The sequence below is a fragment of the Pelophylax lessonae genome (assembly GCF_965119305.1).
Source record: "Pelophylax lessonae genome assembly, chromosome: 4".
In the NCBI taxonomy this organism is placed as follows: Eukaryota; Metazoa; Chordata; class Amphibia; order Anura; family Ranidae; genus Pelophylax; species Pelophylax lessonae.
The window spans coordinates 145870255-145883983 of NC_138771.1; the positions used below are offsets into that span (position 1 = coordinate 145870255).

A 13729-nucleotide genomic window follows, 5' to 3' on the forward strand; every position below is an offset into this window, starting at 1 on the left:
TCTTATCATCTCACACGTCACCGCCCCCTAAGCCCCTCCCAATAACACTGGCCGCTCTGTTACCGAAGCAGCGGCTCGCACATGACAGCGCCCCGAAACAGCCACGCCCCCTAATTAGCTTATGGCGCGCCCACCCCACCCCATCCTCTCGCTAGCCCCGCCCACTGCCATCTCTTAGTACACGTTCGGGGAGGTCCTCATCATTGACGTCAGTTTTTACGCCTTCCTCCTGACCCCGGCCCGCCCCTCTACGTCACGCTGGTAGACCCCACCCGGTCAGTCCTGATTCGTGCATGCGCAATACCGGGCCGGTGCTGGCAGGAAAGATGGCGGCGGCGGGAGGAGTCCGGAGTTGAGAGAGCGGCCCGGGGAACGGGGACATGGCGAGATTGGCAGATTACTTCCTGCTGGTGGGATATGACCTGAACAAGAGAGGTGAGAATGGGCGGGGCTGAGAGTGGGGGGAAGGAATGTTCACCCGAGGGTGGAGGAGGGATACCTGGGGGATGGAGGAGGAGAGGGCTGACAGATCCATCTCTATACAATCACACACATATATATATATATATATATATATATATATACAGTATATAGAGAGAGGGCTGCTGTGTGTGTCCATCTGGGGGTCATACAATAGACAAGGCTCACATTGTCTCCTCCATTTCATTCCTGGTATATGGAGTATGTATGCTCACTGTAATCATCCCTGGTACATGGAGTATGTATGCCCACTGTGATCTCATCCCTGGTACATGGAGTATGTATGCTCACTGTAATCATCCCTGGTACATGGAGTATGTATGCTCACTGTAATCATCCCTGGTACATGGAGTATGTATGCCCACTGTGATCTCATCCCTGGTACATGGAGTATGTATGCCCACTGTGATCTCATTACTGGTACATGGAGTATGTATACCGCTGTGAAATGGTCAGCTGCCCCGGGGGATTTCACTCCTGGTACATGGATTATGTATGTCTGCTGTGATCTTATTACTGGTACATGGAGGATGTATACTGCTGTGATCTGGTCAGCAGCCCCGGGTGATCTCATTCCTGGTACATGGATTATGTATGTCCGCTGTGATCTCATTACTGGTACATGGAGTATGTATACCGCTGTGAAATGGTCAGCAGCCCCGGGTGATCTCACTCCTGGTGCATGGATTATCTATGTCTGCTGTGATCTTATTACTGGTACATGGAGTATGTATGCCCGCTGTGATCTGGTCAGCAGCCCCAGGTGATCTCATTCTTGGTACATGGCGTATGTATGCCCACTGTGATCTCATTCCTGGTACATGGAGTATGTATGACCACTATGATCTGATCAGCAGCCCCGTTGATCCCATTCCTGGTACATGGAGTATGTATGCCCACTGTGATCTCATTCCTGGTACATGGAGTATATATGCCTGCTATAATCTGGTCAGCAGCCCCGGGTGATCTCATTCCTGGTACATGGAGTATGTATGACCACTATGATCTGATCAGCAGCCCTGTTGATCCCATTCCTGGTACATGGAGTATGTATGACCACTATGATCTGGTCAGCAGCCCTGTTGATTCCATTCCTGGTACATGGAGTATGTATGACCACTATGATCTGATCAGCAGCCCTGTTGATCCCATTCCTGGTACATGGAGTATGTATGACCACTATGATCTGATCAGCAGCCCTGTTGATTCCATTCCTGGTACATGGAGTATGTATGACCACTATGATCTGGTCAGCAGCCCTGTTGATCCCATTCCTGGTACATGGAGTATGTATGACCACTATGATCTGATCAGCAGCCCTGTTGATTCCATTCCTGGTACATGGAGTATGTATGACCACTATGATCTGGTCAGCAGCCCCGGGTAATCACTGAGCAAGGGCTGTATGAAAATCCCCAATGATGCCATGACATATCACTGAATATGTTTATAGCTAAGAAAATCAGGTTCTATTAATGTTTCTTACCTCCAGATCCCACCAGTGACAGCACTTCCTGTTGTAGGTTGACAATGCTAAGCCAAGGCCTTGTCATAAACAACAGCGTGGTCATCCTGCCATTTGATCTCTTTCAGCTGGGACCATGCATGTTCTGCAGACCAAATCGTCAGCTCTACAGCTAAGAGAAGGAGTATGCACGATAACGGCTTGACAACGACAAGCCACTGCTAAGCAATAGGGAACAGCGTTGTCCGCCCACCCTGTCATCTCCTTCGCTGAGTCTGCCTATCTGGTCTGCACATTCCTCCTGCAAACCTGATAGTCAGCTCTGCAGCAAAGTGAAGCAACTTGCACGGCAGGCTGACAATGCTGCTGCTAATCCCAAGGCAGTGGCCTAACGTTGTCAGCCTCCAGCAGGAAGTTCTCTCACAGCAGGAAGTTCTCTCACAGCAGTATCTCCAGGCAAGAAACTTTGCAACACAAACCATGATTTGCTTAACCCCATAAGCTTACTAATGATTAAGCACACAGTCAGTGTGTGAAACGCGTCTACCTTGTCACGATTGTCATATTTGGATGTCCAGTCAATAAATCTGGATTTTGACTCAACCTGGAGTGCTGCCAATTCCTTTTCCTTTATCATGCTTAACCCCATATGTGCAGCGGCAAAAGGGAGAGCTTTAAAGCCTATATACTGCACTTCTGTGTCACCGGGTGTCTGATGTTTATGTGCTGGGAGAGCGCAGTCCTAGCATGGAGACCGAGCTGTCAATGATGGCTCTCAGTTCAGACTACAGATCGGTGACTGGCTTCTGATCATGTGACCGCTGTAACTGTGGTCACATGATTGTCGGTCCTCCCACCCTGGGGCATTCTGAAGGTGGGAGGGAGGTAAAGCAGGCCTTTAGAGTTGTTTATACCACAATCCATGTGCTTACATGTGTTTGTGATGCATGTTTGCGCTCCATTTTTTAAATATATATATATATATATATATATATTATTTTTTTTTTCTGCGTTGCATTTGTGTTGTGTTCACATGCTTACATGATTGCCATTCCTTCACGCCCCCAGGCATTTAGAACTGTTGGATGCTGTTGTGGGTGGGAAGGGGTTAAAAACAAACTATACAGAGGCATAATGAAAAACGTACTTTAATAAAAAAAAAAAAAAAAAGGTTGTGGATGTACTTTATTTTTCCCCATGTTGGGGGCGGGGCATTGACTGACATTGGTGTATTCCTGTGAAATGGAACCTCACTGTTGGACCCGTGCTGCCTGAGGCTCCGGTCTGTGGGCAGTCCCTCAGCCTCATCACATACAATGCAGGGCTATTAACCCTTTATCGTTCACAGAGGAGGCGACCACTGCCCCAAATGTTTTAAAGTGGCAGCAGAGATCGATTGCATGGATAAAGGGACCCTGCTAGAACCAGAAATAAAGTATTAGGCCCCAATCACATGGCGGGCGGGAGAGTCGTGCAAGGACTGTATTTATGCCCATGATGTACAGGTGTTCCATGCATCCCTGTGTCTGCAGTCCTATTCAGGTTAATTGGCATCATGGACACAGCTACTCCTCTGTACAGACAGTTTGCGCTCAGGGCTGTGCACCCACGCGGATGTCAGATTGTGAGCAGCGGTTGTGTCCAAATATACTTGAATGGGGCAGGATGCACAGAAAACCTGTGCATCCCCATGCGGGCGTAAGCTATAGTATGGCCCATGTGAACGAGGCTTGACACTTTATCCCTGCCACCTCTAGACTAAACCAGCATTTAGTCCCCATTCACATCAGGTCGATTGACATGCCAAATCGGAGCCTATTACCGGCAACGGCACTGCCCGAATCAGTGCGACGCCGACTTTGTGGCGCCACACCGATTCCCAAAAATAGTTCCTGCACTACTTTTGGCGACTTCGGGGGCGATTTTCAATAGACATCTCTCTGTGCATGAACCCTTTGAGGGCCCTTTGAGAGACATCTGCGCGGGTTCATGCACAGATGTCAGAAGTTGTCAAAAGTAGTGCAGGAACTACTTTGGGAATCGGTGTCGGTGTGAATACTCATGCCATCTGATTCAGCCAAAAAAAAGATTCCTGAACGATTTTGGTGTGGATTCTGTGAAATTTGAGCCATACAGAATAATGGATCACATCGCACTGCTGAAGAATCGCATGGGATTTGAACAGGAATTTGGTGTGATTCCCATTCAGAATCACATTGCGGTTCCCGTTTAAAACGGCATGTGGTTCCCGGCTTCCGCACCGCATAGTGTGAACCGGCACTGAACTTTCGTGTAAGATATCCAATTCCCGGAATTGAGCTTTAAATATGGAAACCTGACAAGAGTAGCACTGTAGAATGTGGTATAAACATGTATGACGTCACCAGCTGAACATGTATGTCCTGTACAGACACCTTGAGGTTGATTTACCAAAGGCAAATATACTGCACGCTGCCAGTGAAGTTGCTCTAGCGCAGGGGTCTCCAAACTGTGGCCCTCTGGTTGTTCAGGAACTACAATTCCCATCATGCCTAGTCATGGCTGTGAATGGCAGAGTTTTACAATGCCTCATGGGATGTGTAGTTCCACAACAGCTGGAGGGCCGTAGTTTGGGGATCCCTGGTCTAAAGCTTAGTAAATGAGGTAAAGCTTCACTTTGCAAGGAATACCCAATCACATGCAAGGAAAAAAAAGAAAAAACTGCATTTTTGCTTGTTGGTTGATAGAAATCAGCAGATCTTCCCCTCAGATCTCGAGCAAATGCACTTGAAGTTCTCAGTAGATTTGCCTCCTTTTCTCTTCACCTTGGGGGTATATCAGTGATTATCCTGGAAAGTCTAGATCCCCCCCCCCCCCCCGATCACTCATCCTGGGGGGTGTCTGTTCATTTTCACACTCAGAAGCCAGTCAAATCCAGTGTTATTTTCTATTACTTTGGCTTGCTTTTGTGTTGCATTTTCTTGCTTTTGAGCTGATTTGGATTAGCTTCTGCCTAGATTCAGGCTTTCTTGGTATTGGAGTGTATCTAAAGGTATTTTTTTTCCTTTTCTAAGGAAGGGTTAGAATCTCTGTCAGATTTTTATTGCTGTCAGTGTCCCCATTGGGAGCTTTATACTCTCTTACCGATATCACAGGTCACAACTAAGTTTGGATTAACACTTCGCATGTTTATGTGATTTATTTTTTTTTTTGGAGCGCTTTTTGCACCAGGTGTTTTTAGGTTTGAGCGTTTGTGTTTCAGCCAATGAAAAGCTAGTCTCTGGGAGGAGGAGGCGGGCTAGAAAACTGTGTTGCCAATAAACTGTTCAGGCCAAAACCACACATTCATGCTCGAAAGACATTTGAGCGACAGATGGATTGCTCACAATAGAATAACAAGGAAATCTGATGTTGAGTATTATTATTATTATTATTATTATACAGGATTTATATAGCGCCAACAGTTTGCACAGCGCTTTACAACATGAGGACAGACATTACAGTTACAATACAGTTCAATACAGGAGGAATCAGAGGGCCCTGCTCGGTAGAGCTTACAATCTAAAAGGGAAGTGCTTCTGGAGATGAGCTTCAGATCACTCAAGTGTAATAGGGGCTTGGGGCTCATTCACATGTGTGGCCAGGGGGCGGTACAAACGTTGTGGTTTTACCGCTCCCCGACTGCTCACATAAACAAGGGCGTGCAGCCGCTCAGGGCTGTGCATGTCACAATGCTTTGCTTCAATGCATTGCGTTTAGACTTGCTACCTCATCCCTTTAAAGTGGTTGTAAACCCACTTTGTTGACATTTTACCTATAGGTAAGCCTATATTAAGGCTTATCTATAGGTGCTATAAATACCTCCTAAACTTGCACCGTTTAGGAGATATTTACAGTGCATGCAACCGATGACGTAATTGGCGCATGCGCTCTGAAGGAACTGCTACCCGTGCCGTTCCTTCAGAGCCCAGTGCTGTGAACGGCGGCTCCCGCGCGCATGCGCGGGAGTGATTTAAGCGCGCCCCCGGCCAATCAGATGTCCGGAGGATGCGAACAAGGAAGCAGGGCGGGCGACATGTTATCCTGACGTCCTCAAGTTATCCTGTAAACTGTCCCCTGTTTTGTTTTTGTGCATCATGTCTCACTTCCTTTATTCTTCTCCTGTACAGCGCGGCCATCTGCAGTCTGGGCATCTGAAGCCGCATTGTTCTTCTGGGATTCTGTGCATGCTGGCTACCCAGCATGCACCTCCCGTTCTCGCGCATGCGCAGTGAGTGCTACATATTGCTACAAGCCGGCGATGCCTATTGACTCCAGGGATTGATGACACTCATTTCCCAGGAGCAAATGCAAATCAGGAAATGACATAGGCGGCCGCAGCGCAATAGGGAGGAAATTAGATTTTTCAGCAAAAATAAGGTAAAGGAAAGGAAAAGAAAAATAGCCAAATCGTTGTTAGTATGTAAAAAAGTTCTGCATGATGGGAAGTGTAAAATGTGGCCGGAACACCGCTTTAATTACACAGGATCTGAGGCTGATTAAGGTGGTAATTAAACTCACTTAGTGCCTTATGAGCATTAAATTAGCCTCAGAACCTGTGTAATTCATATGTGTTCAGGTTTAAAGGGAGGAGGCGGCAATCCTAGTTGTGTTCAAGTGATTGGGGTCATGCAATGGTGGGTTGACCTTTTTAGGGTTAAAACGGCCATTGAGGAGGTGATCTATCGCCTCACCTGTCAAATGCCTCTGAAAATCGATCCACCTCTGTTTTACTTGTAAAGATGTAAAGATCTCACTTCCTGTTTGAGTCTGAAGACAGGAAGTAAAGAAAAATCTCCCCACAGGGACACAGCAAGGGGAAAAAAAAAATGAGTGGTTTTACACTCTGTGCTTTACCACTGGGGAAGGAAAGCAATTCAGTAGACAGATGGCGGCAATATTCACAAGCTGCAGCATAGGGAGGTTTGGGGAAGTGGAGATGCGTGGGGGGGGGGGTTATCTTTTCATGTATGTATTCTATACACATTGGGGGAGATTTACTAAAACTGGTGCAGCTGTGCAAACCTTAATTAACTGGCTATGGACCGCCTCACGCACATATACTGTGGCAGAGCGGCCCTTTAGTGCGAAATCACGTTCTTGTACGTGATTTTGTGCACTGAGTCTGGGGGGGGGGGGGGGGTGCGTGCCAGCAGCGACCTGCTCACACTGTGATTGGACACAGCGGGAGCCGATCAGCCAGTCCAGCAGACAAGACGATTGTTCTCAGGGGAGGCAGAACAGCTGTCTGCCTATGTAAACAAGATAGACTGCCATTCTGTGGGAGGAGAAGATGGGGATCTTGTGTTCCTGCTGGGCAGAAATACGGTTCTCTGTTTTTTACAGTCACAGCATTCCCAGGGAACACATTTAACCCTTTGATTGCCCCTGATTTTAACTCCTTCCCTGCCAGTGTCCGTACAGTGACAGTGTATTTTTTTTTTAATACTGATTGCAGGTATTGGTGTCTCTGGTCTCCAAAAAGTGTCACTTAAGCCCCGTACACACGTACCAATCGTCGGCCGAACGATCGGCCGTCTTTTGTCCAGGGTTGTCGTGTCTGTTGAAAACTGCAAAAGACTGCACACGAATTTTGTCGGCCAACAACAGCCGACTGCAGAAGTGACGTCATGTGATGGTTAACTTTCCGTGTGTTTTTTCTTTTCTGAGCATGCCCAGTCTTACAAATCTGCTGATTGTTGGCCGAATTCTGTACTGACCGGTGAACAATCAGCCGTCCTGGTGTTGGCCAACAAAAATTTTAATGCCTGCACGACAGATTCTGTTCGGCCGAAAATGCGCTGTCGGCTGTCGGAAGCTTCCATACTAACAAGCCTACAATCGGCCGATCGGTCGCGGCCGAATATTTGCGGCCGACAATCGCTACGTGTGTGTGTGTGTGTGTGGCTTTAGTTTCAGATTTGTCCACCGCATTGTCGCAGTCCCGCTAAAAATTGTTAATCGCCGCTATTACTATTTAAAAAAAATTAAAAATCCCATAAGTATATCCCATAGTTTGTAGACGCTATAACTTTTGAGCAAACCAATCAATATACGCTTATTGGTATTTTTTGGTTTTACCAAAAATATGTAGCAGAATGCATATTGGTCTAAATTGAAGAAAGAATTTGATTTTTTTTATTGGATGTGTTTTATAGCAGAAAGTACAAATTTATTTATTTTTTTTTTTTAAAGTTTTGGTAATTTTTTTGTTTCTAACGCAAAAAGTAAAAACTGCAGAGGTGATCAAATGCCACCAAAGAAAGCTCTATTTGTGGGGGAAAAAGGACATCAATTTTGTTGGGGGTACAGCGTTGCACAACCGCACAATTGTTCGTTAAAATAACGGAATGCTGAATCACAAAAAATGACCTGGTCATTAAGGGGGTAAAACCTTCTGGTCCAGAAGTGGTTAAGTAAGCTGAAGATAGAAGCTGATTGGTTACTGCACAGAGTTGTACCCTATGCTGTGTGCGCCTGTTTTAGAGAATCTCCCCCAATGTGTTGTTATTCTGAAATGTTTGTTCATTCGGCAGTCTTCCTGTATGTACGTCTCCCTCAGTCCTGGCCTTGGTGTTTAGGTTTGCTCAGGCCGCACGCCTCGCTGTGTGCTGACAGCCTCTGGCAGTCACCTTGCTGGAACACGCCAATTTCACTTCTTCAAACATGCTTCATACTTTCAGCTTCCTGTCTAATCAGGTGCTCTGGGTGGTGAGCTAATAGCAATACAAAACAGGAGCCTCGTTTGTTAAAATGTAGCTTATAGTGACAGTAGAACGCACTGCGGCCTAGCGAGGTTTCAGCTTTGCCTAAGGGCGAATTCTCACCAGGGAGCTGCGCCAATCTCCCAGCCGCCAGCGTGCGCTGGAAGCCACAGTTCCAAACCTCGCTCATGCCACTGTTTCATGTTTTTTCTCACACAACTTTATTGAAATGTCACAAGAGACATTTCAATACAGTGTTACCTGCGTTACCACCCACTGCGCTGAAAAAAATGACTGCACGTCGGACTTCTTTTTAGCACAAACCATAGCAAGTCTGGTGTGAACCAGACAGGAAACACGCCATGTGGCTTTGTCTGTGCCTTGGACTGGAAATAGCCGACAGCATAGCCCAACACAGCTGGTGTGGTGAGTCTGTAACCGCTTTAATACCACCCCCTTCCTGCCCAGTCTAGTTTTCAGCGTTCAGCGCCGTCACACTTTGAATGACAATTGAGCGGTCATGCAACACTGTACTGGTATAAAATTTAGAAATGGAGCTTTCGTTTGGTGGTATTTAATCGCCGCTGGGTTTTTAGTTTTTTGCTAAATAAATTAAAAACGTTTTCGGAAAAGATGCGTTTTTTTTCTTTGTTTCTGTTATAACATTTTGCAAATAATCTTTCTTTGTAAATTTAGACCAGAATGCATTTTGCTACATTTCTTTGGTGAAAATAACCCAAATCAGTGTGTATTATTTAGTCCACAGACTATGGTATATATCTGAAAATTAATCAATCCTAAAGTACTGAAGAAGACATCTCATTTCTTGAGATTATAAAACTCCAGGACAGTACAAATATCCCCCAAAACGACCCCTTTTTGGAAAGTAGACAGTCTTCGGTATATAGTAAGAGGCATGGCGAGTTTTTTGAAGTTGTAATTTTTTTGTCATAATTGTTTGGAAAATAAAGAAAATTTAAAAAAAAAAAAAATGTTTTTTTTTTCACATTTTACATTTTTTTTTTTTTTTACTTACTGTCACCATTGCAGTACAGTGTCATCATATAACTGGTGTGGCTGTGATCAGGGACTGATATGAAGAAAAAAAAAATATATATATGTGTGTATATATATATATATATATATATATATATATATATATATATATATATATATATATATATATATATATATAATATATAATTTTGTTTTTAAATTTGTAAAATATTTCTTTCCTGTTATTGCTATTTTTTTTTTCTTACACACAATGACCAGAGCAATACAGTATTACCATAGTAACACTTTACTACTCTGGGGAGGTGATCAGGATTTTTCCCCACACGCTATCATTGCTAATTACCATGAATTTTACAGTTTGTTTTTTTTTTTTTTTTTTTTCCTAAATGAAAACTATTCATTCAGTGTTTTACTACTGTGATTAGCTGTGATTGGCCACAGCTAATCACATTGTACAGATGGGTTGTGATTGCGCTGTCTGTACCATGTGATGACTGTGACAAATCAGAGATCACCACACTAGTACACAATGAATGGCATGAATCAAAGCCATTCATTGTGTACAATTGTCATGTGATTCGCTGTGATTGATCACATGGTACTGACAGCTGGCTGGTACAGTGATCTTTTATTGCAGAGCTCGACAAACGCCAGGCGACAGGTCGCATTGGCTACTAGAATTAGCACCCTGGTGCCTGAGCTACACTGCAGCAGGTGTCCTCTCCCCATGGCAGACATCCCAAGTCTCCTGCAAGGTGCGGAAGTTTCCCGCATGTGGGCTGCGGCTCCCTGACACCCGAAAGTGTCGTGCGATATCACGGCTCCGGGCTGTCAGCTGTCAGAACGGAGCCGATGCTTCCTGTATAGTCCTGGCTCCGTCCTGTCAAAGGCGGGGTTATATCAAATGCACTCCGCCTGTGAGAGGATGGATTTAGCCAGCATCGGCTCTGCATGCTTCCTCCAGTGCAGCTCCTCACACCCTCCATTGATGTCTCTCAGAGGAGCCAGCAGTACCAGCCAGCAGTACCCACCAGTAGTACCAGCCAGCAGTAAGTCACATGTGCTTGGGGTAGGGATGCACTGATCCGATATTCGGATCAGATATCGACCCCGATACTGTCAAAATAGCTGGATCGGGGATCGGTAAAATTTAGCAGACCCACGGGCCGATCCAGGGCGTCGCTACTCTCCAGGCTTCTGACCCTCCCTCAATCACTTCAATAGGAGAAAAAAAAGCTTTTACTCATCTAATTCTACAGTTGCAGGCATTCTTGTTCTGTTTATAGGGGGGGGGGGGTTGGCTTTCTTTCGGTATCCACATCACTGGCTGTGTGATGTGGACATTTCCTAGGTATCTGCCGATCCCGATACCGATCCGGAAGTATTATTTTGTTATAAGCTCACAAAACAGTACTTCCGGATCGGAATCGGGATCGGCAATTTCACAAAGCAAAAGATTTGGATCGGGACCAAAAAAGTTGAATCGGTGCATCCCTAGCTAGGGGTGCAACTAGCTCCCAGCACAGAACTGTAAACATGCCCGCATGTGCAATGTTTCTGACTCCTACCACCATGACCAATTCAAATCACTGAAGTGGACATGGTGCATAGAGTGTTCCTTTAATATCACTCAGAAGAAGTAATCCTCTGTATACTGATTCCATTTCATTTGATCGTCCCTGCCTGCTCTCCCTGCCCGCCCATCTCTGTCCAAAGAGAAGAGGTTGAAGGTGTTGAGGGCTTGATCTGGGCCTTGTCCTTACCGGTGAGTGGACAGGGAATGCGGGGCAGCTGGTTGGAACGGCTTTGTTCCATTTACAACCTCACAAAGATAAAACCAGTTTTTTATTATTTATTAATTAATTTTTTTAATGAAAATACATTTTTTATTTTTCATCCTCTCCCTGTCATGCCACACAGCCGAAGGTCGCTTTTACATAGGTTGTCTGATCAGGTCTGCCTGTCAGTTTTTCAGGCAGACCTGATCGGACCCTTCAGTCTCCACCATGTCCGCTGACAACCGCCGCCATCCGATCCTGTCCGCCAAAAACAGACGGATGGTGGTCCTATTTTCCATCCATCCGATTGATTTAGATGGCATTGGATGGAAATAGGCAGTCCATTTCCAGCTGATTACCCCATAGAGGAGAGCGGGACTGTTATGGCGCTTTTCCACTGCATGGAACCGTACCGGTTCGGCACCCTTTTGTGCTTTTCCACTGCTGGTACCGCATGGTATAGGGTCGGAACGGTTCGGTACGGTACGGTATAGGTTTGCTTTTCCACTGCTTGGAACCGAACAGTACGGTACGGCCCTGAAAAAACAGTACCTACTCGATTGTGGTTCCAACAGGTACCAAACTGGTACCATATCCCACAATCCTTTGCATGCAGTCACTACTAGCCACTGATTGGTCAGAGAATCCCACCCACCCCGTTGTTATCCTACCCACTTAACTTTAGTACTGCTTTAGTGGAAAAGCAAACCTATACCGTACCGTACCGAACCGTTCCAACCCTATACCATGCGGTACCAGCAGTGGAAAAGCAAACCAGGCCAAGCAGGGCCGAGTAGAGCCGAGCCGGTACTTGCAGTGGAAAAGTGCCATTAGTGTTTTACAGCGGCTGTTAGGGGCCTCTGACGTGGTGTTTTTTTTTTTTTTTTTTACTGCCTCTAAATGCCCATCAATGTTCGCTTATGTGTCCGTACCCCCATAGACTTTCAGAGGCGTTTAAGGGCAGTGGGAAAAAAACAACAACCTGTGCGTCCAGGAGCAGAGGCTGTTGAGCTGTAAAAACGCGAAAAGCCAGAAAACGCTGCTAAACGCTGTAAGAAGCTTCAGCCGCGTTTAGCTGGTTTTGGCATTGTTATGCGTTTTTACATTTATAGGGAGTGTTTTTACTGTAAAAACGCCCAAAAACGCACATAAACAGCTAAAAGCGCGTTTTTAAAGCTGCTTTTTCCTGGTAGCAGCGCTGGCGTTTTTTTAAACATCCTGTGTGAATGAGGCCTTAATACCAAATGTGATGGCTGCATTCATTTACACAGGTGAAAACAGAGGGGAAATGCCTAAGAAAGAATATGAATGCAGCTACCACAGCTAATGATTAGTAAGCTGCAATATATTACATTTTTGGATTTGGGTTTAACTGCTTTAAAGGAGTTATAAAGTCAGAAGTTTTTTTTTTTTTTATCTTAATGCATTTATGCATTAAGATAAAAAGCCTTCTGTGTGCAGCAGCCTCCTTAATACTCACCTGAGCCCCCTCTCTATCCAGTGATGCCCACGAGTGTCTCCATTGGCTCCCGTTACTGTCAGTCAGCTACCCAATCAGGGGAGAATGGGGGCGGTTCAGGGCTCGATGTCTGAATGGACACAGGGAGCTGTGGCTCAGCTCAGGTGCCCCCATAGCAAGCTGCCTGCTATGGGGGCACTCAACAGGAGGGAGGGGCCAGGAGCAGCAAAGAGGGACCTGAGAAGAGGAGGATCCAGGCTGCTCTGTGCAAATCCACTGCAGCAGAGCAGCTGTAAGTGTAACGTTTATTATTTTTATAGGAAAAAAACGAGACTTTACAATCACTTTTAAGTCCCGGCTCACACTGGTGCAATGGTGGAAACCCTGCAAATTAGTGCTGGTTTCCGCATCACACCAGAATCGCACAGTGGTTCACACTGAGATCTGCGAATCGCTGGGGGCGTCAATGTAAAGTTAATGACACCCCCAGATTGGTTCGCAGATCGCATTGCGAACTGTGAAATGGTGCAGGAATCAGATCACATAGGGGTGAACACTCATGCGAAACGAAAAAAAGGGCCCTGGGCTATTTTTTGTGAGAATGCGATTCCAGCCATACATTTTGTATGGCTGAAATCGCATCGCACAGACATGGCATGTGATCTGCATAGCAATGCGATGTCTGGCATTGCACTAGTGTGAACCGGCATTAAGTGTATGTAAAGATACATTTTTTGTAGCTTTAAATAGAGTAGGAAAGGGTTAGACAAGATGTGACACTAACTCTGGTTTAAAAAAAGTCTGTTCA

The 13729-nt window shown here is 45.6% G+C and overlaps 1 protein-coding gene across 8 annotated transcripts in view; it reads left to right on the plus strand.

The window, feature by feature from the left end:
- The first annotated feature begins 277 nt into the window (after positions 1–277).
- SBF1 (SET binding factor 1) overlaps positions 278–13729 on the plus strand; it is a 235127-nt gene continuing 221675 nt past the window's right edge. For 5 of the 8 annotated variants that reach the window (XM_082255289.1, XM_082255291.1, XM_082255294.1 and 2 more), the window contains exon 1: positions 278–435. In XM_082255289.1, coding sequence (XP_082111415.1) covers positions 381–435 — 55 coding nt within the window. In that variant the 5' untranslated portion in view covers positions 278–380. The remainder of the gene's footprint in view (positions 436–13729) is intronic. The other 3 variants (XM_082255292.1, XM_082255293.1, XM_082255295.1) reach the window with 1 other exon arrangement.